This window comes from Aristolochia californica, unplaced genomic scaffold (assembly GCF_029961685.1).
Source record: "Aristolochia californica isolate CCGP_79_NKW_82.1479 unplaced genomic scaffold, dmAriCali1.0.hap1 SCAF_11, whole genome shotgun sequence".
Classification (NCBI taxonomy): domain Eukaryota; kingdom Viridiplantae; phylum Streptophyta; class Magnoliopsida; order Piperales; family Aristolochiaceae; genus Aristolochia; species Aristolochia californica.
This window is the reverse complement of record NW_027181782.1, coordinates 9,711,536-9,739,214: the sequence shown is the minus strand read 5'-3', so window position 1 is coordinate 9,739,214 and position 27,679 is coordinate 9,711,536. Positions and strand designations below refer to the sequence as shown.

The 27,679-nt window shown below is 39.1% G+C and overlaps 1 protein-coding gene and 1 pseudogene across 2 annotated transcripts in view; one reads left to right on the top strand and one right to left on the bottom strand.

Moving 5' to 3' along the window:
• LOC137943599 (uncharacterized) overlaps positions 1 to 1,107 on the top strand; it is a 38,964-nt pseudogene extending 37,857 nt beyond the window's left edge.
• Positions 1,108 to 5,266: 4,159 nt separating this feature from the next.
• The window catches only part of LOC137944524 (uncharacterized), a 49,729-nt gene continuing 27,316 nt past the window's right edge, over positions 5,267 to 27,679 (bottom strand). For both annotated transcript variants that reach the window (XM_068790210.1, XM_068790211.1), the window contains exons 14-19: positions 14,727 to 14,849; positions 14,489 to 14,587; positions 6,465 to 6,554; positions 6,207 to 6,291; positions 5,708 to 5,838; positions 5,267 to 5,611 (exon numbers count right to left, since the gene is read on the bottom strand). In XM_068790210.1, the coding sequence (XP_068646311.1) occupies positions 5,456 to 5,611; positions 5,708 to 5,838; positions 6,207 to 6,291; positions 6,465 to 6,554; positions 14,489 to 14,587; positions 14,727 to 14,849 (684 nt within the window). In that variant the 3' untranslated portion in view covers positions 5,267 to 5,455. The remainder of the gene's footprint in view (positions 5,612 to 5,707; positions 5,839 to 6,206; positions 6,292 to 6,464; positions 6,555 to 14,488; positions 14,588 to 14,726; positions 14,850 to 27,679) is intronic.

Genomic DNA, 27,679 nt, shown 5'->3' with positions numbered 1-27,679 from the left:
CATGTATACACACACCTTGTTATCATCATCGTAGTTGTCCCAGTGATGTCAGCTTGGGGAATCCTTCGATCTGGTCCATCATTTGCTACCACCCTTTAGAGATTTGCTCTGTCAATAGTTTTTGTCCTTTGTACTTTACATGATTTTCTTTTTTTCTCTTTAATAAAGCCACTAATTTTGTTTATATTCTGCATGATTTACTTTCGTCTCTTTAATAAAGTCACCTCTTATCTCCAAAGAAAAAAAGGTTGCAGGAATATCACAGATCATGAACCCTCTTTTGTCCACGCATATTATGTTTTACTAGTTCTCACAACCTCATAAATATCAAGTAATCCTCTCCCCTCCCCTCTCTACAGAAAAAAGTAATCCTCTTTGGGAAAAAACAAGTAATTACAATGTCTGTTGAGTTTGTTAGCCCCCATAACTTCCATTTTTTCACTTCTTTTCTGTTTTTTTTTTTTTGAATGATCTTCTCTTCATAAACTTCTACTTTTTACTTCTTTCTTGTTTTGAGTGATCTTCTCCTTCTTTTAACTAACTTAAGAGCCTCTGAATCTGTGTTTGACTAGGCACATTGCATCAGAGTGTACCACTAAGTCGCTATGTTGGAATTGTAGAGAGCCTGGGCACATGGCCAGCAGTTGCCCTAGTGAAGGGATCTGCCATTCTTGCGGCAAGGCAGGGCATCGTGCACGAGATTGCAATGCTCCAGAGCTGCCGCCTGGAGATATAAGGCTCTGCAACAACTGCTACAAGCAAGGGCACATTGCTGCTCACTGCACAAACGATAAAGCCTGTAATAACTGCAGGAAGACTGGCCACGTGGCTCGTGACTGCCAGAATGATCCTGTGTGCAACCTGTGCAACATATCAGGACATCTTGCAAGAGAATGTCCCTAGGCTGAACTCCTTACAGAAAGGGCTGGTGGTGGCCGCCATGGAGGTTATCACGATTTGATCTGCCGGACTTGCAATCAGGTTAGTCACATTAGTCGAGACTGTATGGCATCCATGGTGATCTGCCACAATTGTGGAGGCCGAGGACACCTTGCATATGAATGTCCATCCGGGAGATTCATGGATCGCCTGCCCCGGAGGTACTGAAGACATGAATTGTGTTTCCCTTGCGAAGTGGGGATCATTTTCGTGTTTGATTGTCGAGTTCTTATTGACTTGATAGGCTCTGCAGATAGCTTGTTTGTCAGGATGACTATTTTGTTTTTCCAAGCCCCAATCAGCCTTGGCATCTAATATGAAAGGTAATTGAATTGGGTAGTCAATTGGTTTTGATCATCAATTGATAGACATCATTTTAAAACAATGAAAATATTAAAAAAAAAAAAAAAAAAAAAAGTTGTAGGAGGGGGTGAGCCTCCCATTCCCTCACCTTTCTACAAAAAAACATATAGACAAAAAGAAGAAACTAAAAAAAAGTTGGGAGGGGGTTAAGCCTCCCATCCCCTCGACTCTCTATTTACATATAGACGAAAATGAGAAAATTTCATCCCTTCCCCTTTATTTTGTAGGTTGGGGAGGGGGTCTCCACCTGCTTTGCACAAAGGCTTGTTCCCCACTACAAAGAATTTTGGGAGCTCCCTCCCTTCTCCAGTGTTGTATAGAACTTTTTATATGGCTTTTGGGGGGCAGGAGGGAACGATTCTCCTCTATGCCTCACTTTTTGAGATGACTTGATTGTGTCAATTGGGTAACCAGTAAAACTAAATTGGTCATTTAGGTGTTGACTAGTTCCTAGGTTTGGAGCTTATTAAACCCAATAGATGAACCAGGTTTGGTCGAACTTGGTTCAATTAATCGCATTGATCCATGTATAATAAGATAGGGGCCTACACATGATTTCTTTTCTCCTCTCTTTGCAAGAGGGAGGCTTTCGCCACCCTGCAAGCTTGGGGGTGGGGTGTTCCTTGAGGAAGAAATCACGAGTGAAACCCATTGCAAACCGTACACCGAGGGTAAAAGCATTAATATTTTTAAGGGGATTGAGAATAATTTAGATTGGGTGTTAGAAAGACAATTGAAGGGTAGTGTTGTCATTTTATATTTGTTGTAATCCTAGAGTAGGTAGTTTATTGTCTACATGTTTACTTCTATTTGTAGTTCAAGTTTGGTATAATTTGAGTATGTATATTGGGAGATATAAGGGGCTAATTAAGTTTGAGGGTATAGTTGTAATTATTATTGAACTTAAGTTATTAAAAAAGATGTGGTTCAAGTACAACCCCCAAGGAGACTTCTATCAAGACTCTCATCTCTCATCTCTCTCTCTCTCTTCTTCTTTCCCTTACTTCTTCTCTCAATATTCTTCAATCATACTTTTTCACGGTATCAGTGTAATAGATCTTGGTTGTAATCTTCATCAGTGCTTGCAACTTCTTGCCAAGTGGATCCCTCAAGGTTTGTGTTTCACTAGTTGATAGAAATAGGATTGATTGTCGTCTTCTTAGTCCAGAACACAAGAAATTTTTCGAGTCAAAGTATTAGGTTAATAATTATTTTCTCCTTTAATATGTTCAACTATAAAAAAAATTGAAAAAACCATTGTTGCCATCGGAACAATCTTCCTTGATAAAGTGAATCTTCAAGCTTCATTAAACCAACAAAGTTTTTGCAATCGATACATACTAAAAATTCCTTAGGAGCAAGATATTTGAGGAATTTTTAATACCATTTTTTACAGCTAAAATCTCTTTTTCATAAGAATGATTATTTAATTCAATTGCTTTAAACGTTCCAGCAGTATATTTGCATTTCTTAATCGTTTTCTATACATTTTAATACAGTTGGCTAAGTGTGATCTAAAGTATCTGTTTCTAAAATGAGAAAGCATTTGGATTTGGTAATGTTAATATTGGAAATTTTGTTAACATTTGTTTGATCCGAATTATTCTTTTATTGTCTTCAGGAGTCTATTCCCATTTAACAGTCTTTTTTAACTTATGTTGAAAAGATTTTCAAATTTATACAAGATTTCCGATAAATTGTTCAGCATATGTGAGACAACCTAAGAACCTTTGAAGTCATCTTATATCTTCAATTTGATTTGGAAATGAAGAAGTTTTTTCAAGAATATGATTTTGGAGAATTATTTCTCCTGAGGAAATGTTTAATCCTAAAAAATCTATCTTATTACAAAACATTTCAATTTTCTTTTTATTGAGGACAATTCCTGCAATTTTTAAAGCTTCTAAGACTTGTATTAACTGTTTTGTATGTTATTCTCTTGTTTCAGAAAAAGCTAATATGTCGTCAACATACACTATACAGAATCTAAAGAATGATTTTAAAATATCATCCATTCTTCTTTGGAAAATATTAGGAGCTTGTTATAAGCCAAAGGGCATAATAAGCTATTCATAATGCCCGAAAGAACAACTGAAAGCAGTTAGAGGAATGACACGTTCGGTAAGACGAATTTGCCAAAATCCTTATTTGCAATCAAATTTGGAAAAAAAAAATTCTTTGAATAAATGCAATTATTCTTTCCTTGTTAGGGAGATAATAGCCATCCATTTTTATGGCTTCATTTACTTCTTTTTTTATAGTTAATGATCATCCTAGCTTTTCTGCTTTTTATTTATGCATGATTTATGATGAAAAGTGCGTGAGAGGTATGCGGAGAATAACTTGCTCGTATAAGGCCTTGTGTGAGCAAATCGTTTATTTGTTGGGAGAATTTCTCAACATCTAAAGAAGTACAAACCATGGGTTTTACTCGAATGAGCTTATCAAGATCAATAAGATCAAGATCAGCGAATGGTTTTTGTTTTGTCCACCATTCCACAGGTTTATCGGTGTCTTTATTCTTCTAGGTTTGTGACTCGTGAAACCTAACATTATGATTTTCTTTTCTTTTTACCTATAAGTCCTCCCTTGTTGCACGCCTTAGACAAATCTGCATTCCAATATTTATTGTTGTAAACAAAAGGTGGCCTCTGTGTCAATTAAACATCAAGAATATTTTTCTTTATCACAATCTATACAAAAAGGTTTACATAAAGCAACCTCTGTGGTATGTTGCTTAGAGAGAACGGGAAGGTATATAAAATAAAAAAGACCATTGATGGTTTTCAATGAAGTCTAATGAAGTGGTTTGACAAATTCAACAAAATAGTAAGAGCACTTAGACTCTCCTAAGTCATTGTATTCATTCATTGTTTATTTATTTAAGGAGAGTTGAGGATATAGTATTATTGGTGTTTGTGCAAGACAAATAACTTTTTGAGAGAGACATAAAAGGAGTAAAGGAGGTAAAAGACTAATTGAAGAGGAATCTCCGTATCAAACGATACATACAACTAAAATACTTCCTTGGGATCAAGGTAGCTAGAAGTAGGACAAGAGTGGTGCCATCTAAAAGTATTGATGGATATATTACAAGAATATAGTTTATTAGGTAGAAAACCAATAGAAATGCCTACAAAGACAAATGTAGATGTTTATGATGACAAGACACACTATAAAGGCTATTAAGAGTGGTCAACCAAATCATAGAAAACCTAGGCAACATAGAATCCTAAGGTACTTGAAATTATGAGAATGAGTTTAATCTCACAAAAAATTGAAATGGTACAATATTTCTAATCTTATTATGCAAGATCCAAATTGGATAGAAAATCAAGTATTAAAGTCATTAAGTGCGAAAACCAATCATCACTCTTATAGAGAACAAGGTCAAACACATTGAAATAGATTAGCATGGGTAAGTTGTTACCCCTTGGAAGTCTATAGATTAGCTTTGAACCATATTCGCCAAAACTCTTAACAAGTGTAAATTTGTAAAATTTTGTAACAAACTGGAGTTGTTTATATACTGAGGATTGTTAGAATACATTGTTAGACGTTTACCTCATTTTAGGGGAGCACCTGATTGGTTCGAGTATCAACTGTTATAGTTATGTTTCTGGTCTATTTTAGGGAGTTCCTTTGGGCTTTAAGATTTGGGTTTCTCATTGCCTCATGTAATGGGGGCATAATAATCTTTTTATTACAATTTCACTTAAGAGATGATAAGCAGGGTTAGGGGTCGATTCACTTAGGAGATGATGAGCAGACTGCCATATGTTCACTGCAGTTCTCTCTCTCCTCTTAGCTTCTTCTACTTCTCAATTATTTAATTTACAAAAATACCTGAAGGTCTGCAACCCCAAATTGGAGTATATTCGTGCCTCTTTGGTGGGAGAAAATGTTTTTAAGAAAACCTACCTCCTATAGAATTTGACACGCTCAAATGCTGATGCCAACTTAGAGAAGCAAAAAAATGACAAATTTACAAAGTGAAAGCTAAAGATGGTTACAAGACATCTCTACATAACAACCATGGAACCCCCCTCCATGAGCATATCTTCTCCCACTAATTCAACATGGTGGCCAGTAGAACCCGCATTAACGTTCAAAATGTAAAGACAGTATGCAACTTCTCTATATACTAAAACAATCACCTGCGACGCCCAGGGTTGGCATGCTGTTGGTGATGCATGTGGGCCTTACTGTCGCTCCGAATCCTATCAGCATACATTGGCAATCGAACAATTTCCCCAATCTCCTTCAGCAAGTCTTCCTCCGTAATGTTATCCTTGATGCTTCGCATTACCTGTTCACGATCGAGGAACTTCCACATTAGCAACGAATGGTTCCCATACACACCCAAGACAATGGAAGAGAGAGAGAGAGAGAGAGAGAGAGAGACCTTCCTGTATGTATTGAACTCATTGGGGGTTGTTTTGTCTGATCTATGGCGCATAAACACCCAGGACTGCTCATCCATATCCCAAGAGCACTCAATGATCTTGCCCGAGTATTCAGAGACGTCTGATACATCTGCACATTTACAGCAATATTTTGAAGAACAACACCCAAGTTAGATAGTAATGCTAATAATGGCAAAGAATCTAAAGATGCAGGGGTCTCTAAAACAGATAAATAAAGTCGATTTACTCAGGAAACATGAGTTCTCTGACTGCCAACATGTTAACCAACTCAAGACATTCAACACCTCCCATGAGAACAAAAACAGGTTTGTAAAAAACAACATGGAGAACAAAATGACAGTAGAACTAACCTATTAAGCAAGTAGGAAATCCAATGTTGAAAACAAAGAGAATAGTAGTAACAGTAACGAGAATAACAATAATACGAATGGCAGTAATATAATAGTTGAACTTAGTGATAGCACTAAAGATATTCACCTCTAAATACTACACGATTGCCTTCCATTAGCTTCTTCTTCCCTCTTTCAAAGAGGATGAGCTGATGTCGGTCATCATCTCCCACCTGTTAAGTGGATCAATCTAGCCTCTTGAGTTTAAAGATCAACAAAGTAAAGTCAATGTTGAAATAGACAATGTGACCCTTGTAAAAAAAATTTAAAAATAAAGAAACTGTGATCTAAAAGCTAGGACATCAAATAGTGTAAACAGGAACTACGACAGAGTCAACAACAATACCTCAAACAAGAAATCAACAGAGTTCATCTCTGGATATTTCCACTTCAGAAGGCCTTCATGAGTACGAGGCACATATGGATCATCCCAACCCTACCCAAAGCAGTCAAATCATAGTCAAATATATAATGTCAAGTAATTGCTGCTACTAGTTCTTTACTTGTTCCTACAAGGATGAACTTTAGTAGAAAAACTTTGCCAATAAACAGTTCAGGGGTAGGCTCAAAATTTTATATAGGAGTTGAGCTTAAATTTTTTTTCCTAGCAGTCTCTAAATATACTGTAAGTGTGCACTAAGGAGGGTAGTAATAACCAAATGTGCAGTAGCAGTATGTGAAGGTCGATGCTGTCCTTCTCATGGGGGATATCAACTGTCGTTCCTTTTGATGAGCATAGTTAATTGTGTTATCAGAAATAACTTGAACATTGAAGTGCCCACCAACACACACCCAAAAAAAAAAAAAAAGTGACCATTACGCCAAATGCCCATTCAACATAACTGCTCTCAACATTACAGTACCATTACGATTTCATAAGTTCTTCCATAAAGAAGTAGAGATAGAAGCGTATAATTTCTGGAGTTTGTTTCTTCTCAAGTAGACAAGACTATTGTAGCCATCTCATCACCTTGAGAAAAGTCTACTAACATGAAAAAGGATGTGTTGTTTTCGTAATAAAACCTGATGCTGCATCAAATTTGCTCCAGAATTTAATCAACCATGATCGAATCATGTGAAAACAGTGACCTAGGTATCAGATAAGGGCATCCCATATCTTCTTTCATGTTTAACATTGGGGCAGAAGGGCCCACAAGTCTGTTCCAGCTGGTAAGGGATCCCAACTAGATTAACCCCATCTTCTCTAATGGCAGACTGGATACCGCCATCATCCAGTTTGCTGATGACACCATCATCTTTGGCAATGGTTCTCTAGAACAAGCACTGCGTATCAAGGATTCATTGCACATTTTCAAGCTTGTCTGGTTAAAAGATAAAACAGGCAGAAATCCACTTTACTTGCATTCACTTTGCTTCACAGTTGGATGCAAAGCCGGAGCTTTAACTAGCACACATCTGGGTCTGCTTTTTTTCTCTGGTCAGATAGACAAGGTCCTATGGAACCCAATTGTTGAAAAGCTTTAGACACACCTTTCCTCTTCGAAAGGAAAACTTATCTTGACTCATTCATGCTTGTGCGGCATTCCCACCTACTACCTTTCTTTTCTGCACTGCCCTACTAGAGTTGCAACCATTATTGAGCACCACTTGGTCAATTGATAAGACATTTGTATATCTTTGATCACTTGCGCACTCACTGCAGATATTCTTAGTGTCTTTGGAACAACTTCTTCACTCTATTTCAGCTCCAATTGTGTTTCCCAGCAACCTCTGCTGATCTCATTATGTTTTTTACGGGGATCCTTTTACCAACATACAGGAAGATAATGATTCAAGGTTGCACTATCCTCATTCCTTGGCAAATCTGGATTGAGAGAAATCAGAGATGTTTCCAGCAATCTCCCTCCCCTTGGGTGTTGCTAGCTAAGATGATCCTCTCCCACGTCATTTGCTGGTTGTCTTTGTTGGATCTTTTTGATGAGTTTTCTGGAGCTATGCCAAGGAATAACTAGGCTTAGGTGGCCTTGCTCTGGCCTTGCTCTCGCCTTCTAAGGTTATTAAAATGGTTGCAAATGTAATCAAGCTAAACTTTGATGGCTCCTCATTGAGTAATCCTGGGCCATCTGGTATTGGTGGTCTTTAGAGATTCCTTGGGGTCAACCCTGGCCTCCTTTTGGGATCCTATTGGCCTGGCTGTTTCCACTACAGCAGAGTGGTATGCTCTCAAGCAGGGGGTCAGAATCTTGCACAGCAGATTTAAAGGTAATCTTCAGGTTGAGGATGACTCAAAAAGTGTAATTAGCTTGAGTGATGGCAAGAAAGGCCCTTCCTGGAGGCATTGGCCTAGTTTTTTTATGAAATCAACGATGTATCTCATAACTATGTTTATAAGTGGAGTCATATTCCTAGATCAGCTAATACCTTAGCTTATTTGCTTACCAAGAGAAGGTCTCAATCCAATTTCTCATTATAAGGGATCCCCCTCTTTGATATATCTCTTGTCTATTGCCCTCTAGGGCTTTTTTAGTGCAAATGTACCTTCTTTCAAAGAAAAATAAAACCCGACCCAGTCACTGACTAGGAGAGATGCCGGGTTTGTCCAACAAGGTCTAACTGCAAATTTGAACCAGTGATGATGTAATTATAAATAACAAATGAAAAAAATGTTATTAACTTACAAAGGTGTGAGTATGTGTGTCTGAAGCCCTGCCACTGCCCTCTTCTACGACAGAGGAGGAAAGGACCACCCCACCCCACCACCCCTCTCTTCTACATGATGGAGGGGAGTGCGGGGTCCATTCCCCCATCGACCAAAGAAAGGTCAGAGAGCCTCTGCATTTTTATATGATGAGGGAGGGCAAATGATCCCTCCCCTGTCATAGGGCATTGTCGTGCTCTCCTCTTTTGCATCTTCAAGGGGGAGGCCCTTATCCTTCCTGTCGTTGACGGTGGAGTCTCCTCCTTGGCACTGCCAAATGGGATGGGGTGGCACTTATCCCTCCCCTATGCACCTCCCACCTTCCCCGTGTTTGAGTGATGCAGCTAACCAGGTAGGGTCAGCTGGTTCACCAAGTCGATCATTTTTAGACTCATTTCCAGGTTTGTAAGACTCATTACCCAGACAAGGGACCAGGTTCAACTGGTCAATCTGGTCCGAGCTTTATAAAAGTGGGGCAAACAATAAACAAAGATACAAAAAAAGGTCACAGGGTACCTATTCCTCTACTGAATGATTTTTTCATCCTCTTCCAAAAAAAGAGACAAAAGGAAAAGAAATATCCAATAGTAAGATGCTGGCAGGATGTTCCTTCCTTGCAGGAGAATCTGCTGCACTATTTTCACATCTAGAGAGACACTAACATTTCACGATTATCATAAGACATCAAAGTCTCTCAGGGAGAATTTTTCCCCTAGCCACAATAGATGACCACCATCAATCAATCTTCAACAGTAAGTGAGGAGAAGAATCTATTATGAAAGAGCAGAGACCATGTAAAAGGGCTCTCAATTCAGCCACTACAGACTCACATTGTTCAAAGCGCGTAGAGAAAACAAGTTCCTATCCAAATGCCTAATAAATATCCCTCCCCCTCCTCTTTTCCTCTTCTTTAGGGAGTGGGATTGGCTCTTGAGGGCCATCACATTTAAGTAACCAGTATGGAGAGGAAACAAGGCTACCAGATTCTCAATACAGTGACAGAAATTTAACATTTGCTCTCCACTTTCTCCTAATAACCAAGTGTGGGAGTTGGAGGATTCCTGGTATTTACTTTTTGTTAAATTTTTGGAAAAGAAAAATACCTCATTGACTACATTAACTTATTATAATCAAAGTACATGAACCTCTATTTATAATAGAGGAAGGTAGTAGAGTCCAATTACAATAAAACTACATTTGTCCCAATTACACCCAAACTCTAACACTTAAAGATAAGTCTGAGCATAATTAAATAACTCAATATAGATAAAAGACAAACATAACTCAAACTAGAACTCTTCTAGGACGTCTCCATAAGATAAAGATGTCTTTGTGAATCCTTCTTGATCTTCCAACTTATGTGATAAGGATGCCAGCTCGTGGTAATCATGGTGGGTCCTACATCTTATGTACTTAGGCCCATCTTGTGAGGCTTCCTTAGTCGTGTGGCTCATCTTATCATACTCTTAGATATGTGGGTCTTCCTTGGTCGTGTGGGCTTGGGCGTATCTTCCAACACTCCCCCTCAAGTTGGGGGTGAGAGAACAACATGAACTCCCAGCTTGCAACAAATGATGTATAAAATCTTTTTTGTAAAAAATGGCACGTCTTCCAATATGCCTTCATCTTCCAACACTCCCCATCACGCTGTTGCGTCCTTCCATGAGGCTCTGCTGGCATGATATAAGTGAGAGTAAAAATCACTCCTAGCCAGTAAGACATTGTTCCATACTCTAGTCCTAATGTAGGATGTAGGGCACACTCCGTCTTCTGTAGGTAGTGTGTCTATCGGCATTGTTCTAAAGTGTCCACCACCGTGTCCCTCCACAGGACAACGACTCTCAAGTGGTAGGAGTAATACAAGCCACAACATGGGGGTAGTGGGTTTATTTATAATAGTGTCCCAATCCGGACACCAACTCTCATAGTATCTCAACCGTGAAATTTTTGAGAGTTAAATTTATCATGGTGTCCCAATGCGGGCACCAACTCCATTGGTGTCCCAACCGTGATATTTGTTAGAGTCAAATAAATTATGGTATGAGAAAAGGTATTGAGGCCACCTCTTCTTCAATAATAATGTCTCATCCAAAGAGACATAATAACAGCAGGTGTATGTAACACGACCATCTTCCAACATATATACCACGAACCAAAATAATAAACCTTGTAGAAGGACCCATGAAATAATCATAATCCAATATAAATATATTTTCTTAGATGCATAAGCTCCATCTTTTCTACTCCCCCTTTCTTGAATATTTTAGTGACATAAACTTATCCACAACATATGGAATAAAATACCTTTTTCTTGTACTTTTTCTACTTCTCCCCCTCAAGCTGGGAGGTAACGGCAGTGATCTCATCTTGAACCAAATATCATAGAAACAACAATAAACCCAAATAACATAGAGGTAGTAATAAGCCCTTAAACCAGAGAGAATTGAGATATTTTCCTGATATAGCAACTCAAACAGTGACGCAAAACAAAGGGCATAAATTCGGATTTTTCAATACAACAGAATACCAGCATGACCTTTGATTCTTCCAATGCGAATATATCTTTAAATATAAATCAGATTGACATGAAATTTTCTCTTTCTCAAACTAGAACTCTTCTAGGACGTGACCATAAGATAAAGATGTTTTTGTGAGTCCTTCTTGATCTTCCAACTTATGTGATAAGGATGCCAGCTCATGGTAATCATGGTGGGTCCTACTTCTTATGTGTTTGGGCCTATTTTGTGGGCCTTCCTTGGTCATGTGGCCCATCTTATCATTTTCTTAGATATGTGGGTCTTCCTTGGTCATGTGGGCTTGAGCCTATCTTCCAACACTTTTGACCAAAACAAGACGCACTAAAAAAATTTCTTCAATGATTCCTCCCACAAATATCTTTTTGTCTTCAAAATTTATTCTAGTATGCTCTCTTCCAAGATTCCATGCAATGGCAGCAATAGTAAGATACCAAAAGGTTCTCCAGTCTACCCGCATGGGGCAAATTAAGAGTCCTAAAAGTTAAGAAGGGCAGATATATGGAAGTCCAAACTTGAGTAAAAGCAGACTAAATCTATCATGCAAAAGTGCAACAAAGAAGGAGATGCCCACAGATTCCGGTTGATCGACACAAATTTTGTAAATTTGGCCCTCAATTATATCTCTCTTCTTGCACAATTGATCTATAGTGAGTATTTCATTTCTAAAGCACACCAGGTAAAATGGTTCTGGGGTCTCAAGTGTTCCAAAGAACTTCTGTATTTGAAACAATACCATGATTATAGTCACATAGATAGTTAACTGTATTGGGAGGCCACCTTGAAAGAGCTCTAGGGTTCATGCTTCTAGGATAGGATGTCCGATCCCCACCCACAGATGTATGTGGTATCCAGGATGGATAGAAGATTATGCGCCTCAGAGGCCTCTAAAGCTGATAGCCTCCTCAGGTTCATTTCAACAGAAAATGTCATCATGTTTAATGTAAAATTTTTCAGAAAAAATTATTGATCTCCAGCTACACGACAAGTTAATGGGAAGACCTCACCAATTGAATTTCCCAACCCACACATCATGCAAAACAGAGGTAATCTTCACTTCTCACATGGATTAAAAATCCATTATTTTAGTGAAGGCAAAGTTTAGCAACTGACTTCCATAGGCTAGACACATGGCCTGGGGGGATGTGGCAATGGAATCCAGACATTACAATCCTACCTACATTTCTTTTGAACAATTTTTTCCACAAGAAATTATTTTTCATTTTCTAAGTTCTACAACCATTTTGATAGGGTGCTCCAAGTTGACGTTTTTGACTTGTTCGATTCCAAATCCTCCCAATTTTTTAGACCTGCAGACATCTTTCCAACATACTAGAAGAAATTAGAAATCATTTGGGGAGGAACTGAAGAACTGATACAAGGGAGCAAGAATGGCATTTTTCTACTTGAAAGAAGACAAGCAAGTTGATCACCTTACTATCTTTAGGTATCTTGAATAACATAACTCTATCACTCCCAAATCTTAAATCCTTTCTATAGTACAGTTATTGCAATTCTACATAAGCCAAACCTAGTGGAAGTTCTAACTTGCTCGATCTCATCAAACCTCTAAATAGGAAGCACAATTATCTACATCAATTTCTTTGCTACAGGCGTACATCAGAAATTCATGATGCATTCCCTAGTAGTATGCTACAAAATGGAGATATTTCCAGTGATGACCCAGAAAATACTACAATACAAGCTATAAGTGGGTGTCTCACTTATTCATTGACTGAATAAGAGCTCAATAGGATAACGAAATACATGATTTTTAGTTGACTCGGAAATGGGTAACATTGTCCTGACATTCTCCAAACATCAAGAATGTATGATGTTTTAGTAGTATGCTAAGCAATGAATATATTTTCAGTTATGAACCCAAAAATACTATAAACCAGCTATTTGTAGCCATACTCATTTATTTGTTGTGTGAAGATGAGTTTCGTAGGATGAGAATACTTGCATTTTAAGTGCTACCGAAATGGTTAACACAATCCTGAACATTTTACTGAAGAACACTCTACCTACTCCATAAATTGGTACTCTTAAACATTTTAATATTTGTTACAAATAAGTCCAGATTTATACCAAAATAACCAAGTAAGTTTTGTCAAGTTAGACGTGGACAACATAAACAAGCACAAAGTGAGCCCAACAAGGTAGACGTGCTACTAGAATTGATAAACTAAAGTCGGGTCAAGGTTCATCCCAAAATGACTAGCCAAGTTAGGAAGACATTTCCCAACTAATAAACATAGGGTTTTTCTTAACACTTCTCTATGGAGGACTATTCCCACTAAGAATATCCAAATATGGCAGCTGACTTGAATGGATCTAACCTGGACTTCGAAGCCTGGCCCAATATGATGAATCATTCACGTAGTCAGCCCAGTTCAAAATAAAATAGCTGACCCTGCTGGTTGAATCAGTTTGCTCATACCAAATCAACCTACCAGGTTCTTGCCTAGGTGAGGTTTCAAAACATTAGTGTTCTATTTTTGGCTTCATTTTAAGAAAAATATTTCTCATTACTAAAATGGAAAACTCCAAAAAGACAAACTAATCTATGATAAGCTTCTGTAACTAATGAATTGCAATATTACACTGAATACCATTTGTAAAGCATGGTGAAGTGATATGGCAATATTTTAAAGATGTGACTTGAAAAGTGTAACACATTAGCACACTGAGCTCGCACCAGGATCCATGGGTAATAGAATGGTAAAAGACAGTTTTAATTAGATACCACATGCATTCAAGTTTTTTATTTGTGCACATATCCACCAAAAGAAAAAGAAAAATCGTAATGGAAAGTGAGGTTTGGAAAGAGAATATTTTTGCTCCAAAAAGACCGGTATTTTCAACTTAGCTTAAAAGATTTCTAAGATTTCTAAGAGGGAAAATCTACACCAGGCTGGAAACCCCATGCTTAATGGTGGTTTCCACTTCAAGACTGCTTCTACAAAAACATGCCTATGGCAAATAATGGTCTTTCATAAAAGGAACTAACTAGTTAAAGCAAATTAATCATTGACTATAGAGGAACCAGATCTGGACAAATGACTTCACCATTAGTGCAAGCAATTTGGCATGGAAATGTGTTCATCAAAAGTCACATAACATGTTACTAAAACAAAGAATTAATGAGACAATCACATTACAAAATCCCCATACCTGAAAAATCAGACCATCTGCTGCATGTGAAAGCCTTGGAATAAATTCCTTCAGGAGCCTGGTTACAGTGGACAACAACCAAAAATCCTTCCTTCTAACCTGTTCAAGCCTAAGGTTGTAAAAAATGCTTATCTTGGAAAAGTAATTTCTTTGTGGTTGAATTTTATTTTACAAGCCAATGAGAAGTTTGTTACTTGAAATGAAACGAGTGGGCGATTCATAAGGTGATACTACATACACGAAAAGGCTCCAAGTCATATCGGTAATAGGGATTTTTACTTAGGTGAATACTTGATCGTTCTTGATTGCGAGGCTCAATCACTTCTTTCTCCAACATTTTCCATCTCTCATAGAATGGCCGCTGCATCAAAAGACAAACATCAAATAAATGGCTTAATTAAGCTATATTTACAGAATTAAGCTTTAACTACATTATTAATGAAAAATTTATCTTCTAGCCATGGAAATAAGCAATAGCAAGTACCCTTGCACAAGGCCAAAGACAATTGGATAGAAAGCTCAGAAGTTGATAATTCAACAACAGAATGCAACTAAATGTGCTTTCAGCAGAAAATGTAGTGACAAGGATGTATCTTTTGCAATCTGAGTGTTGAGTGGGAAAAAAGTCCCACATTCAGAAATGGGAAAAAAAATTAATGAATTATAAGATTGAACAATAGGCCTCCTGAGTGACCAGTTATTTTAGGATGGAACCGGGCTCAACCCAACAGTGGATCAGAGAAAGATGTGTGCGTAGAAGCCCAACTTGTATGTTCCCTATGTTATCTCTGTGTTGTGGGCTCCATAAGGTAGGAGTCTTTTGTTTGTGGGCTACATGAAGTAAAAAGTTTGTGTCGACATCTCAGATTCATTATGTGTAAATCTAGATGTGAAGGGGGGTGTTGAATGGGAAAAAATGTCTCACAGTAATAAGATTGACCAATAGGTCTCTCAGGTGGCTAGTTATTCTGGGATGGAAGCAGGCTCAACTCGATAATGGTATCAAAGCATAATGTGTGCATGGGTAGAGGCCCACTATGTATCCTCCCTAGGATATCTGTGTAGTGAGCTCCATGAGGTAGTAGTCTGGGCCTTGTTGAGTTAAAAGAATGTCCAACATTGAGCAATGAGAATAAAAGTTTATGTGTTATAAGATTGAGCAATAGACCTCCTAAGTGGCTAATTATTTTGGGATGCAGTCGGGCTCAACTCAACACAAAGCAAAACTTTTAAGTCATGCCTACTAGGAAATCCCTTTATTATCTAAAAACGTGTTCCAAAAGAAATCTAATCACAACCTTAAGGGGTTTCTCCAAGTTTCACCAAGGCATTCTTTTAACAACTAATTACCATAGGAGTACGTATGAGCTTCACATTTCATTTTCTTCCTCTTCATTTTTCTTTTTCAGTTAAAGTGTAAATGATATTTTATTAAATTAAGTGGATCATGAATTTGAGGAACATGGGACAAATTTCCTCAAACCCAAAGAGTTAAAGATATCCTCTATAAAACACAGTTTTGAACCTTCCACCCAAGCTAAAACATCTGAAATACAATCAATATTTTAACTAAATATGATTGTTTTTCTTTTAATGGCATAATACAAGCATATAGCTTTCAAGTTCCATGCAGTTTTTGTCAAGGGAACTTAAACACCACTAGGTCAAGTTTAACCTAACAATTGGATAATGAAATATCATAACACCCAATATTTCTCAAAAAAAAAAAAAAAAAAAATCATAACACCCTATAAGAACTCATGCAAAAAGCCTACGTGGGTAATGACAACTAGGGCTTAATGAACCAGATTCAGTCTGAATATTGTACTTCTACATCCAGTCAGTTTACAAATATCCAAATATCCTGAATCTGAATATCCAAGTCTCCAAATTCGGATTTTTGAGTCCAACATAATATCCAGATCTGGAAACCGTTTTTTTTTTTTTTTTTTTTTTTTTGAAATGATGCGTATAAACTATTAAAAGAAGAGGGTAGTACAAAACAAACCTCGGGAAGAGGGCCTTCCTCTACAAGCTTGAAGTGGCCCGATGGTGTGTGTGTGTGTGTGTGTGCAGGTGGGCGGGGGTGCAAATGGCCTTTGAACGGGGTGCAAGAGGATTGAGACAGCCCAGCAACCAGCTGCCAATTTCCTCTAAAGTTTGAATTGCTGAAGTTTCTGAATTCTTTTCGGTTTAGAAGCCAAATAGTTATTTGGCCCGTAATGTTATCAATCAGAATTTCAGTGGGGGAAGATTTGAATTTTCTCCTATTTCTTTCTTTCCATAGTCCCCATAGGATATGCCCAATGCAGCACGAGAGAATCATCTTTCCTAGCTTTGGGAGGCTAGTGTCAATGAGTGAGAGAATAGTGGATGACAAATTTGATGCAACGCAGTACTGGAGCCCGATTTTGTTTGAAAGGGTGGTCCTAATAGAATGGGCATAATGGCAGGATCTGGAAACCTCTACCAAAATGAAATAAAAAATTGGGAAAATGACTAAACAATGCACCACAATTTCTTCAATTCTTGAACCAGACAAGCCAATCAAATCATCTTGGTCTTAGTCTCAAAAAAAGGTGCCTCAACTTTAAGCTGAAAGTGGAGTGTGGTGAAAAAAGATCTCCACTGGAACATGCACAAAAACTACAGACCCATTTTAGCAATTGAACACAACAATAGAATTGTCAAATCGTCTCTGTACACAACTACAGAATCTGCATTTCACAAGTTTCCATATTTGAGCAGATGGGATACACCAATCCACATTGATGCAACCAGCGGCGATTCATTGCACCTGTCAAGCACCAGAAGCTGGAATGGGACTTTCAACTAGTGCTGGTGAAGAGCATCAATGTCAGCCACACAAGTACAGCCTCATTTGTAATGGGGTCGTCTGGGTCATCTAGCAGAGTAAAGAGGACCTGCCAATGAAACCCATTTTTTGCATGAACTAACTTGGCAGAAATCAGCCTACTTTAGCCCTCAACTTCTCTAATGGTAAACTTAAAAAAGAAAGGAACAAAATTGACTTCTTTGGAAATAATGGAGCTGACCGTCAAAGTTTTTGACCTCGTTCACTGAGATTGGAGATGATTTTTGGACACCTGCTAGGGTTTTTGTTCAATCTCCTGAATGGAGAAAGAAGAGAGAAAGACAAAAAGATTGTATTGTTCGACAACGAAGAATTTCAGGAGCTTCAAAAGAGGTAAATGGCAAAAAGAGGAGTGAAAATGAAATGGTCAGGGAGAAATTTTCAAGGGCCTTTACGCCAGGTTCTAAATTCAGACCTCCATTCTGATTCCAAATCTGGATTCATTATTATTATTATTTTATTTTATTTGAAATATGCTGAAGGTTTTAATTAAAGGAAGCCACAAAAGACCCCAAAAGAATACACAAAAAGGGAGAAAAATTACAATTAATCAGCTTGACCAGATCAATTAGCTAGATAGGGCGTCGTGGCCTTGTTTGGTATAATGGTTGCCCAAACTATTGTCTTCCCTTGGTACATGGGACCAAGTGATACTTAGGTTCAAGGACAAGTCCTCAATCTATGAAAATTCATGATCAAATCTCCAGCTAAAATGCTGGTCTCCTTGGGCCCATGCAATGACTGACGCAAGAGTCCCCCTCAATGATGACAGCGGGATACAGGCTGCTTATAGATCTTCAAACTGTGAAGCAATATGTAGACTTCAGCAATATTTGAATCAGATATCCCCGTCAGACCAATGTTGTCACGAATCACTCCACCATACCCAAAGGGCCCGACACTAACAAGCAAACTTCCATCATAGTCTAATTCTAGGCATCCAGGTGGTGGGAGGGACCATTCTGCAGTGTCATTTGGTTGGGGGCTGTCAAGGGAGATCACCATGGACCAATTCACATGGATGATTGCAGCAAAAATTCTATCAAGCTCCTTGGAAAGCGTACACCACTGAAGAATGGCATGTACTTATCTTTCAATCACCCTACCAACAGATCCGGACTTGGCCATGAAAGTACGTTCCTTTCTAACCAAATGAACCAGGGCACTCCAGCAAGGGTCAGTTTCCAAAAGAATTTTGCCCACCCAAGGTAAGAAGAGGAGGGTAGGAGCTATTGAGAAAGTCGGAGATGGAGTTTGGGAGGCAAAGGGAGAGCCAAAATTTTCTTAGATATGAATTCTGTACATCCTGAGCAAAGGAGCAAAGGAAAAGATGGTCAATGTCTTCCAAATCAGAGTTGCAGAATTTGCAGGCAGGATTTGGAATGTACATACTTCTTTTCTGGAGCAGGTCGCAAGTAAGAATGTGTCACTTTAGAAGACACCAGATGAAAAATCTGGAGCAGCAGCAATCTTCCAGGCATTTACATCTTCTTATTACTATTCATAAAGGTGTACATTTATCCACTCGTCATTCATTGTCCAATTATGTCTTTTGATTAGTTATCTACCCGGTACAAACAGTTTGTTTTGTCCTTGTCTTCCTGTACCATTCCTTCTTCACCATAGGATGCTCTATGGTTTCCTCAGTGGAAGCATATTGTGCATATTAAGAAGGTATTGAGTGACTAGAGATACATGGAGTTTATGTGATGCCCCTTTACGTGGTACTATTGTAGGATATTGTTGGGTATACAGTGTTAAATACAGAGCGGATTGTTCAATTCAAAATTTAAAGCTCCATTGGTTACTAACAGTATACTCATACATACAATATTGATGTTTTTGAGATGTTCTTACTTGTAACCAGATTGACCTCTGCCCGTTGTGTCTATTGCTAGCCCCTATTTCAATTAGACGTTGAAAATGCCTTCTTGTATGGTGATTTTAGAAGAAGTATACATTGAGTGACCTCCTAGGTATGTTACTTAGGGGGAGATAGGAAAGGAACAACCTAAAGAAAGCAATTTATGGACTTAAACAGAGTCGTAAGGCATGGTTTGTGTAATTCAGTCAAGCAGTGATATCCTTTAGGTTATCTCAAGCCATAGTGATCATTCTCTGTTTGTTATGAAACGGTCATTTGGCATTACAGTTCTACTGTTGTATTTTGATGATATCGTTCTATTAAGTAGTGATACAAAAGGTATTGAGGATGTAAAGAAGTATTGTACTAAACATTTAGACCAAAGATTTAGGTTCCTTGAAATACTTCCTTGGGATAGAGGTTGCTAGAAGAAAAGCAGGAATTATGCTAACAGACAGGAAGTAAGTTATGGATATGTTGGAGTATGGTCTATTGGGTGCAAAGCTTACAGAAACACCTATGGAAGGTAACAATGGTCGTTATGGTGAAAACAGTGATGAGCTCAAGGATAAAACAATATTTCAAAGATTAGTTGGAAAACTGATCAATGTCGTTGTCACTCGCCTTGATATATATCTTTTATATTAGTGTGGTAAGTCAATTCATGGAACGTCCACACAAGGCACATTTAGAAGCTTCTTAGAGAATACTGAGGTATTTAAAGGGGTAACCTGGAAAGGAGTGATCCTTTAAACCTCACAATCATTTGAAGATAGAAGTTTTTTTAGATGCCAACTATACTAACTCGAAACTTGATAGAAAATCCACTACTGGCTATTGTGTGTTTTAAGTGAGATTTACAGAGCTGGAAAAGCAAAAAGCAGAATATGGTGGCTCGCTCTCCTTCTGAAGTTGCGTCTAGAGCTACTACTTATACTGCCAGTAAGTTGAAGTGGGGAGAGATCGATATTTCTAGAGTTGATGAAGAAACATGGGGTCGTATCTCTGAGTTGGCTCGAAGAATGGGTGTAGTTTACAGTGATAACATCTCAAGTGGCAAGACCACATCAAGAGTTTGCAGAGAAGTGAAAAAATGATTACTCTTTCTTGGAATATTCTGGGATTGGATCTTCTAGAATGCACGTTACTGTTCGGAATCTTCTTTCCAGAAGTAACCCATCTATTGTAATCCTCCAAGAATCTAAATGTCAAAATCCTTCTAATTCCATTATGCATGACCTTTGGGGTTGTAATAATTTGGAATGGCTTGCTATCAATGCTATTGGGTTTTCTGGTGGCCTCTTTCTTCTTTGGAACTCCTCTGCAGTTGAAGTCTTAGAGCACATGACTAGTCTTTCTCTATTGGAATTAAGTTGCGTGATAAATGCACTAGATTCACTTGGGGGCTTGCTGGCATTTATAGCCCTACCAAATACCGGGATCGTCGCTCTTTTTGGGATGAGCTTTCTGGCCTTCTGCCCCTCTGGCCCATTCCTTGGGTCCTTGCCAAGGATTTCAATGCAACCCGTGTTTTCAAAGAGAAGTCTCCTCTTACCTCCCAGACTACCTCAACCATGAGGCAATTTGTTGCCTTTATCAGCGGTTTTGAGCTGGAAGAAATCAGCCTCTCTGGCAAGACGTTTACATGGTCCAATGGTCAAAGACCTCCCATCCTGTCCAAGCTTGATCGGTTCCTTGCCACTGGTGCCTAGCTCAGACTCTACGACAACACCTACGGATCGGTTTTGAGCCGTGCTGGCTCTAACCACTGGCATGTTCAGATTGATACTAAACTTGATAAATGGGGATCTGCCCTTTTCAGGTTTGATAATTCTTGGCTGTTGGATAAGCACTTCGCCGACAATGTCGCCTCATGGTGGGAAACCTTTGGGGACCCTAACTAGGATGGCTGGTCTCTCCTCTGCAAGTTAAAGCGTCTCAAAGTGAAGCTCAAATCATGGTCCTCGGAGCATCGCCTTACTGTCACCTCTCAGAAATCCTCTCCAATCTCAAATTATTGCCCTTGATATGATTGAGGATCAAAGATGTCTTACTCATGCTGAGTTTTCTACCCGCATCTCTCTTCAATGCAATTTTAAATCTATTCTACACTCTGAAAGTGTTCGATGGAAGCAAAAGGCCCATTTCAAGTGGTTGGCCGAGGGTGATGCTAACACAAAGTTCTTCCATTCTATCGCCTTGACCCGCAGGAGGACTGACAGGGTCACCTCCTTGTCTATTGACAACGAGGTTACCTTGGATAGAACCTCCATTACTGATGTTTTTCTCAATTTCTTTGCAGATCTTTACAGGGAGGAGTGTATCGCCACCGGCCCAGACTTTCCAGCCTTCGCTTCTCCGTGATTTCCCCATTACTGGCGAGTTTTATTGAGCTTCCTTTCTTTGACTTGGAGGTTGAGGATGCGATCCTGGGACTCCCCCAGGATAGGGCCCTGGGGCCTGACGGATTCAACGGGGAATTCTACAAGGCTGGTTGGCCCTCTTTGAGCTCGGATATCATTTCCATGGTCCAAAGTTTCTATGATCATGGAATCACTTTTAAGAGCATGGGTACTTCTCTTATTGCTCTGATCCCCAAGAACGCTAGTGTGGAACGCCCTGAGGGACTACCGGCTGATCAATATTGTTTCGAGTCCTTACAAGATCATCGCCCACATCTTGGCTCGTTGTCTCAAGGTTGCTCTTCCTACCATCATCCACAGGGGCCAGAGCACTTTTATTAGATACCGTGACATACTCAACTCAGTTATGGCCACACATGAAATTGTGGATCATGTTGCCAAGATGGCTCGACTGCGGTTTGTTCTCAAGTTGGACCTAGAGAAAGCTTTCGACCGAGTTAGTTGGTCCCTTTTGGACGACATTATGCAGCGTATGGGGTTTGGAGACAAATGGAGGCTTTGGATCCGCAGTTGTATCTCTTCAGCCTCTTACTCCTTGCTCCTCAATGGCACAGTCGGTGGCTTCCTCCAAGGCACTCGAGGCATCCGTTAGGGAGACCCCCTCTCCCCGCTCTTCTTCAACATCATTGCTGAGTACTTATCCTCAATTTTCTACTCTGCACGCAGCATTGGTTGGGTAGAGACCGTCTCTGATCAGAGTTGCTTTGACATCCCCATACTCTAGTTTGTGGATGACACCATATGCTTGGGCGTTGGCACACTTCATCAGGTCTGTAACATTAAGGCCCTCCTCGGCCTTTTTGAGATCACTTCTAATCAGAATGTAAATTGGAGAAAGTCGACCATTAGGGATATCACATTGATCCCCCCTTGCTTCAGACTACGGCTGAGACTTTGGGATGTCCGATTGCGATTGTGATTGCTCCCATGTACTATCTCGGCCTTCCTCTTACTAACAGCAGACCCCGGATGGGACTATGGGCTCTGGTGATCGAGTGGCTTGAGCAACGCCTCTCCACTTGGTAGGATGCTCTTCAAGGCAGGTAGATTGATCCTCTTAAACTCATGCCTTACGGGTATTCCTAACTACTTCCTCTCTTTCCTAGCTAGCCCCGCCTCTATTAGCTGGCACATCGACATGATCAAGAGATGTTTTCTATGGCATGGCATTGGAAATGAGTTTCACTATCACGTTGTCAGTTGGGATAAAGTATGTAGGCCAAAATCTTTGGGTGGGCTCGGGATCAGACGCACCAAGGAAATGGGGCATGCTCTATTGCTTAAGTGGTTTTGGAAGCTCAACTCTTCCTCAGGGGCTTCGTGAAAGCCAATGGTTACCTTCAAGCTTCGGCGTCTTGGAGATAGATGGATCATAAACGACAACTGCCGTCATCTCTCCCCATCTGGAAGGCTATGTTTCATTTGTTCTCCACTTTCCGCACTTCCATTCGATTCTTTGTTGGGGATGGCTCCAGTCAACATTTCTAGATGGATTGGTGGTCGGGCGATGGCTCTCTTGCCTCATCTTACCCACCACTACTTCAGCTCACCACCAGCTGCGACTTATCTGTCTCTAACGCTTGGCATAATGGCTCATGGAATCTTTGTCTTAGACGCAGCCTTACTGATGAGGAAGTCATTTCTGTTTGTGGCCTGATTGAGTCTTGGTAGTGTTACGGTTCGCCCTCAGACGACTGACCGGATGATTTGGCTCCCTGATGACAGTGGGCGATTCTCGGTCTCCTCAGCCTATCGTCGTCTTATGGGTTAGACCCAGCCACCGGATGACAGTGGCTCCCTTATCGTGGAAGGAGACTCCAAAGTCGTCATTGGATGGTGCTCCACCTCATCCTTCCCCCCATGGATCATTGGCAGATTTTTCTAGATATTTTGGACATTGTACCCACCATTTCTTGTACTTGGTGTCATGTACTTAGATCAGTCAATTCGGCAGCTGATTTGTGTGCTAAATTAGGCACCCCCTCAGCACCCCCCCCCCTACCCCTCTTCAATCTATTATTGTTAGGGGAGGCTTCCCTTCGTGTATATTCTCTTTCTTTGAAATAAAATTATCAACATTTCAAAAAAAAGAGTTGAATCAGCAGGTAGTCGAACCTATGACTATGTATTGTGGTGATCAGGCAACTATTTTTATAGCAGGTTACCCAGTGTTTCATGAGAGGAGCAAACATAGTGAAGTTGACTACCACTTTATTCGAGATGCAATAATACAGAAAGAAGTCGTTACTCCTTATATTCAATCTTGTAGTCAAGTTGGTAATGTCCTCACTAAAAACCTTGAATGGACATGAATTTGGGACATTTTGTGACAAGCTTGAGCTTTTAGACATATATGTTCCAGTTTGAGGGTGCATGTTAACTATAGTGTAAGAGGTACTTTGGTCATTTTACATGGCCAGTATATTTCAATAAGGGTATTATCATGTTCAGAATGTTTGGATGTGTCTAAGGTCCTTTTTTTTTTGTTGTTTAGAGAGGGAGATGGGTAGTTATAAAGAGTTAGGTGTTAGAAGGGTAAAATTGTTGTGGAAAAACTAGTACAAGGGCGTATTTGTCATTTCACCTTACCCTCACTTTTATATTTTGATGTAATCTTGTTCCCTATGTTGAATTATGTCTATAGTCCAAGTTTCATGGACATAGGACATGCAGAGTGGGAGATATACGAAGATTAGGGTTTCGCTTAACTAAGGGGCATTCTTATCAATTTATGATAGCCACTTAAATAAATAGATTGGGGGTCGTGCATGATCCCCAATGCTTTCTCCTCCAACTTCTCTTTTTCTCCCATTCTCTCTCCATCTCTTTCTCTCCTTACTTTTTTCATGGTATCAGAGCAGTAGATCACTTTTGGGAAGGTTTTTTGTCCACCTTTACCATCTATTGAAGCAGATGATTACATAAAAGAAGGATCTCCTCAGATTTTTCAGCTATTGGTTGGTAAAAATCAAAATTTTTCTTCTTTTTCCTCTTACCATAACCCTACTGGTTCTACTATTCCTAAGACAGTTTTTTATGATATAAACTCCCAAAAAGGGTTTTTATGCTCATCTTGGGATGTGCACCAACTCCCTCTCATGCCTACGCTTGTGTCATCTCTAGCATATGATGACATCAGCCCTAATTAATGATTATTTGAGTTATTTTATCTGAAATTTGAAGCCTATTGTTATCATGTGTGAAGTTTGAAATGCACACATCATAGTAACAGCCCTAACCCTAATTCTGTGTCGTGGGGCCCACTTAGGCTGATCATATAAAAAACTTTTGGAAGGTGCAATTAATCAGATTTATGTTTTTATACAAGCATTATGGCTGATTCTAGTGAGGTATATATGTCATTTAAAGAAGTTTCAGGATCTGATGGGAAGGACATTACATCTGAAAAATCGAATGGTGACAAATATCTCAATTGGGCTAAATCAGTTAGGATGTATTTAGAAGGCAGAAAAGAGCTGAAATTTATTAGAGAAGATCCCCCCATTCCCACTGATAATGATTAGGAAGCAGAAGACAACCAAGTTATCAACTTGGATTGTCAACAGTATAGATTCCTTCTCTGTGGAACCAGGTTATGAATTTTGAACTGCCAAAGCTATGTGGGTATCTCTAGAAGCTTTATATACTCAGGGGAGCAATCTTTCAAATGAGTTAGGTACAGATTTCTTTGGGCTCAATTAGGATGTATTTAAAAGGCAGAAAAAAGTTGAAATTTATTAGGGATGATACTTCCCACTGATGATGATTGGGAAGTAGAAGACAAATTATGATTTGGATTGTCAATGGTATAGATTCCTTCGCTACGGAACCAGGTTATGAATTTTGAAGTTGTCAAAGCTATGTAGGTATCCCTAGAAGTTTTATATGCTCAGGAGAGCAATCTTTCAAGGGTGTATGAATTATGTACTAATTTCTTAGGGTTGAAAAGAGGCAATAGGACAGTAACAAAGTACTACAGATCTTTTCTGGGTATCTGGCAAGAGATTAATGTTTACCATCCATTTACTACGAATGAATGAGAACTCAGAAAAAAACAAAATCAGTTGTTAGTAGCAAAGTTCCTTGATGGTTTGGATGCTGAATTTTATGGAATCAAGGCTCTCAAGTCCTCATCTCTGATGAGATACTTAACCTATCTACTACCTTTAATAGGGTAATTAGAGCTGAAAAGATAAATGTACCAAAGGTAGGAAAAGATGCTAAGATAGGTGAAGCCATGGCTTTTGATACATCAGCTGCTACATCTAATTCCATTGATTCGTCCAAGGGACACACAAAGACTGGCAGAGGTAGGGACAACTCAAGAGAGGAAGAGGCAATGGGGATGGCAAATCTGAAAGAGTGTTCATTGTGTACGCACTAATCATTATTCTAACAAATGTAGGATAAAGTTTGGAAAGCCTGCATGGGCAAATTCTACTATACATGATGGTAATGCACATGCACCTGATGTTACAACACCTGTCACACCTGGAGCCACAGATGAAATGCAACAACTAATTCAGCAACAACAGCAGATTGATCAGCGTATGGCTCAGTCCTCCATTACTTCCCCCTTTGCATCATTGGTTCAAACTTCTCCTCCGACAGGTATGTCTGCATTCACTATATGTTATTCTCCATCTTGGGTCTTTGATTCAAGGACTACTAAACACATGTCAGGTATGCCTTCATTATTTTCTAACTTAAAGGAGTCCTTGCTTATAAAACATGTCAATCTTACTGATGAGTTAATTTCACCAATACAATGAGTGGGAAACGTTACTCCTGCTTCTTTCCTATCACGTCAGTCTGCCTTACTTGTTCCCAAATTTTCTTTAAATTTACTTTCCATCAATCAATTTGCAAAGTCTATGAACTGTTCTTCAACCTTTTATTTTACTCACTGTGTCTTTCAGGATCTCATGACTAGGAAAACAATTGGTTCTGCTCATGCAAGAGGACTGTAATATTTGGAGAACCACATACCAAATAATACATTACATGTACTACACACAGCCGATTTACCTCAATAGTGGCATCACTGACTAGGTCATAAGTCATTGCGAAGCTGATTCAAGTAATTCTAGAATTTCCTTGCAACATTTCTTTTCAGTGCAAATCATGACAACTGGGCAAGCATCACCGGAGTTCCTTTCCAGTTTCTACGAAGTTGATTCTAGCAGTTCCACAAGTTCCTTGCAACATTTCTTTTCAATGCGAATCATGACAACTAGGCAAGCATCACCGGAGTTCCTTTCCACTTTCATCTCATCAGACAAGTAATTCTTTGAGCTTGCCCATTCAGATGTTTGAAGTCTTTGTCTTGTGACTAATCAGTTTGGTTATAGGTATTTTGTTTCATTTATTGATGTTTTTTATGTATTCCAACTTTTTTATAATAAAATAAAGAATCAGTTTGTAGCCTCAATCAATGTCTTGCATACCGACAATGGTCTTGAGTTTATAAATTGGAAGTTTAACTTTTTTGTCAATCTCAAGGGATTATACATCAGACGTCTTTTGTGTTCACTCCACAGTAAAAAGGAGTTGCCAAGCGTAAAAATTGTTTCTTACTTGAGGAAGCTCAAACTATGATGATTCATATGAATGTTCCAAAATCATATTGGGGTGATGTATAATTACTGCATGTTTTTTGATAAACAGAATGCCCTCTTTAGTCCCTTGATCTTGAAGTAAGTGAACTACACATTCCTATTGCTCTTCGGAAGAGTGCCAAGAAAGGTACTCACCATCCTCCATCTCATTTTCTCTCTTTTGATTCATTATCAAACAATTATCATAAGTTTGTCTTGTCCATCTCCACTTGCACTATGCCTTCTTTAGTGCAAGATGCTCTTTTGTCTCCTCATTGGAAGAAAGCCAAGGATGTTGAGATGGAAGCATTAATTGATAGAGGTACTTGGGAGTTATACGACTTACCTGCAAGGGCTGCAATGGTTAGTTGTAGATGGGTGTATACAATAAAATACCATACAAATGGATTCGTCGAAATATATAAGGTACGT